This window comes from Dipteris shenzhenensis, chromosome 16 (assembly GCF_047967505.1).
Source record: "Dipteris shenzhenensis isolate YYH24624 ecotype China chromosome 16, Dip_SZ_1.0, whole genome shotgun sequence".
Taxonomy (NCBI): Eukaryota; Viridiplantae; Streptophyta; class Polypodiopsida; order Gleicheniales; family Dipteridaceae; genus Dipteris; species Dipteris shenzhenensis.
The window spans coordinates 51,199,719-51,204,120 of record NC_141611.1 but is presented as its reverse complement, the minus strand read 5'-3'; the positions used below and the strand labels follow the sequence as shown (position 1 = coordinate 51,204,120).

The 4,402-nt window shown below is 43.0% G+C and overlaps 1 protein-coding gene across 1 annotated transcript; it reads left to right on the top strand.

Moving 5' to 3' along the window:
• Window positions 1-627: 627 nt before the first annotated feature.
• Window positions 628-3,892, top strand: LOC147893095 (pentatricopeptide repeat-containing protein At3g53360, mitochondrial-like). Its single transcript, XM_087387616.1, has one exon. It carries the CDS (start codon window positions 837-839, stop codon window positions 3,387-3,389), a length of 2,553 nt encoding a protein of 850 aa, XP_087243742.1. The 5' UTR covers window positions 628-836; the 3' UTR covers window positions 3,390-3,892.
• The last annotated feature ends 510 nt before the right edge of the window (window positions 3,893-4,402 follow it).

The window sequence follows — 4,402 nt, the reverse complement described above, 5'->3', positions numbered from 1 at the left end:
CCTCATCTCCAAGGCATCAATGAAGGTCATGATCTCATCAAATCGGCTCGATCCCTCATCAATGAAGGTTATGATCTCATCAAGATAGAGCCGACATAGTACATGTAGATGAGAGGGGGCATCCTTGCTTCACTCTCATTGTGCTCTCGATCCAACTTGACATGCTTCTAGGGGCATGTACTCTCCCTCTCACTGACTTGTACAGACTCACCACCACCCAAATCATGTCTCCTAGTATCTACATCTACTAAAGTCACCTAATCATGTAGGATCGTGGGAGTGTGTTAAAGGCCTTCCAAAAGTCTACAAAGTAGGCATACACTTTCTTGGATCTCTATCTCAAAGGAGGTAGTTAATATATAAAGAGAGATGCATAGAAGAGGTATGTCTTATTTTTGGGCCTTAGCTTTGATCATGACATGAAAAGTCGTTTATATCAAATGTTTTCAACAGGACGTCCTCCGAAGTCGACGATTTTAAAGAGATTTTGCATGTTTGATAGTGCCTGACATTCAATGACAGTTTAAGAAAATTAATACGGTGTCTTCCCTTAGCTTGAATTTTCAAGGGTGGTGTGCAATGGTTGAACGATTGGATCGACTAGAAATTTTAGCAGGATGTGTAAATTGGAACTGCTGGACGAGGCGCTTCAGGCTGTGGACGTCAAACACAGACAAGGGACGCCCACAACACAGCAGATTTTCTCATGTGTTTTGCAGGGACGCGCTAAACAGACTCAGAGAGAGCTGGCAAGCAGTAGGCGAGTACATACCCTTAAGATTAGTGATACGTTAGATTCGGCAACCATCTTAGAAGATGGACTCATTCGCCATTTTATGTTGTGTGGGAGATTATTCGAGGCAAATTTGGTATTTTGTAAGGTTGCAAAACCCAGCGTTTATACATGGCATGGAATCATTTTGGCCCATGCTAAAAATGGAGAAAGTGGAATGGTTCTTAAATTGTACCATAAAATGTATCAGGAGGGCATAATGCCAGACCGTTCTATATACCCCTTCATTATAAAAGCATGTGGGAGCACAGGAGCCTTATGGCAGGGGCAAATGATACACGGTGAAATTACCGAAAGTGGTGTTGAATCGGATTCTATTATTGGGAGTACCCTTGTAGACATGTATGTTAAATGTGGTTGCTTGGTAGAAGCGCACAATGTGCTTGATAGGCTATTATGTAGAAATGTTGTGTCATGGGGGGCAATGATTACAGGGTATGCCCAACATGGGCAAGGTGTTACTGCTCTACAACTTTTTGACAAAATGCAACAGCAGGGCATAAAACCTGATAAAGTTGCGTTTTTGTGTATCTTGAAAGCATGTGGTAGCATTGGAGCGTTATGTCAAGGGAAGCTGATACATGATCAAATTATCAGGAGTGGGCTTCAATCCGATGTGTTCATTGGTAGTGCTCTTGTAGACATGTATGCCAAATGTGGAAGACTAGAGGTTGCACGTAATGTGTTTGATGGAATGCCAACTCGTAATTTGGTATCTTGGGGTGCAATGATTGCTGGATATGTCCAACATGGACATGGTGCTCCTGCCCTTGAACTTTTTGACAAAATGCAACAGGAAGGCATGAAGCCAAACGAAATAATAATCTCAAGCGTTTTGAAGGCATGTGGTGTAATAGGAGACCTTAGATCAGGCAAGTGGATACATGCACAGGCTGGTATACTTGAACTAAACTTAGACCTGGTTGTTGGGAACTGTCTTGTTGACATGTATGCAAAATGTGGGAGGCTGGATGGGGCACGTGTAGTGTTTGACAGCTTGCCCAACCGAAATGTTATCTCCTGGGGTGCCATGATTGTGGGATATGTCCAGCAAGGGCAGTGTGTTCCGGCCCTGGAACTGTTCAACAAAATGCTAGAGAAGGGCATCGAGCCAAATAAAGTTACACTTTCGTGTATTTTGAAAGCATGTGGCAGCTTAGGAGCCCTGGGGCAGGGCAAGCTGATACATGGTCAGATTCTCCGGAGTGGATTAGCATCTGATGTTGTCATTGCCAGTGCTCTTATTGACATGTACGCCAAATGTGGGAGCTTGAAGGAGGCACGCAAATTGTTTGATGAATTGCGAGTTCAAGAGCTGGTGTCATGGGGTGCAATGATTTGGGGATATACCCAGCATGGACAACCTCATCATGCTTTGAAGCTTTATGAAAAAATGCAACAGCAGGCCTTAGAGCCGAATAAAGTTATCTTCTTGTGTGTTTTGGGGGCCTGTAGTGCTGAAAGAGCTTTAGGGCATGGAAAGCAAATACATGGCCAGATCATGAGTACTGGACTTGAATCAGATGTGGCTGTTGGGAGCTCTTTGGTGGACATGTATGCAAAATGTGGAAACCTGGAAGAGGCACACAAAGTGTTTGATAAATTGCCATTTCCGGATGTCGTGTCATGGGGTGCATTGATTGTTGGATACGTCAAGGAAGGGCATAATCTTTCTGCTCTGAAACTCTTTGAGGACATGCAACAGTTGGGCATTAGTCCAAATGAAGTTGTATTCCCATGCATCCTAAAAGCATGCGGCAGCATTGGAGCCTTGGTGCAGGGCATGCTGGTACATGATCAAATTATCAGACGGGGGCTTCAATCAGATATGGTCATTGGGCATTCCCTGATTGGGATGTATAGCAGATATGGAAGCCAGGAGGATGCACACAAAGTGTTTGATACATTGCCAATGCAAGATGTAATTTCATGGGGTCTTTTAATTGCAGGATATGCCCAGCAAGGCAACTATAGGCTGGTTGGGCGATGTCTTAAGGACATGCAAGGACAAGGTTTGAAGCCACATGGCATGATCTATTCTAGCATTCTGTCAACCTGCAGCCACGTAGGCCAAGTGGAGGAAGGTCATCATTATTTTAACGCTTTGAGTTGTGATGATGGCATCACACCACGGGTAGAAAACTTTAATTGCATGGTGGATCTTCTCAGCCGTGCGGGATGTTTAGAGGAGGCAGAACAGCTACTTCAAACCATGCCAGTCCTCCCTGATATCGTTGGGTGGACTGCTCTATTAACTGCCTGCAGAACATATGGCAACATGGACCTAGGAAGGCAATGCTTTGATCAAGTGGTCCAATTGGATTCCAATGTCACTACTGGATATGTGCTCATGTCCACTATCTATGCTGAATCCTTGATGTGGGAGGAATCCCACAAAGTACATGAGTTGAGACAATGTGCTGCAGCATGGAAAAAACCTGGGAGGGCATGGATTGAGGTTAGTGATGATGTGCATGAATTCATCGTGGGAGACAACTCTCATCCAAAGAGGGATATAATCCTAGCCAATTTGAACAGATGGAATGGGTTGATGAAAGTGGAAGGATACGTGCCACAAGTAGATTTCGGTGCCTAAATGGTAAAAGCCTTTTGAGGATATTCTTGGAATTGCCCATGTATTATTTTTGTCGTGCTACACTTGAAGGACAGCGTGCACAATGTAAGAGTGACAACAATAGATTGCCACAGTGCTCGTTTCATTATTTCCAAGGTTGATGCACATGGTTTCCACACTGATCGTAACATTGATGCACATGATTCAAAGGAGGAAGATCATAATATGTGCTGCCTACTCCATAGATGAGTTTGAGGTTTGGGTAAACCTTCAGAAGGTCATGATTAAAAGCTCCTTATATTGTTGACTTAGATTGCACACTCTTCGTGACGTAATTTCCAAGGTTGATGCACATGGGAGGAGACTTAGATTGCCATACGGCTCATAACATTATTTCCACGGTCAATGCACATGATTCAAAGGAAGAAGATGATGATATGTGATGCCTACTCCATCTGGGTTGTGTATATCTTCTTCAGGTCATGATTAAAAGTTATTTCTATTCTTGACATACGGAATACAGATTTTGTTTCATAGCTCTTGCAATGTAATTTATGGAGAATCAAGATGGCAATAGCACGATTTACAACATAGATGAGATATTTCAGCCTTCGTTCTTCCCAGTGTACAAAAAGAGATTGCAACAGAATGGAAATGTTGATGAGTGAGAGAGAGACCTGAGAGAGAGAGAGAGAGAGAGAGTTCTTTAAAAAAGAAAGTGTGTGTGTGAATGTGTGTCTGTGTGTGTGTGAGAGAGAGAGAGAGAGAGAGAAATAGAAGGGGGGCCACTTGGCAAGAAACTGCGTGGGTCACTTTTTAACAAAAGTGTTAGTATAGTGCTGCCTGGAAGGCAATGCTAACAACAAAAAGGGTTTCAAAAAGGATTTACAAAGCTTCAAATTGAGTTTGTAGGTTTTATTCTATCCTTTCTAAAAGTATCGTGTGTCGGTTGCGTTGCTTGCTTTTGCCAACTTGTATCAACCCATGCATAGCTATAAGTAGCCTTATCTTAATGTTTTTGGTTAGTAGACTGT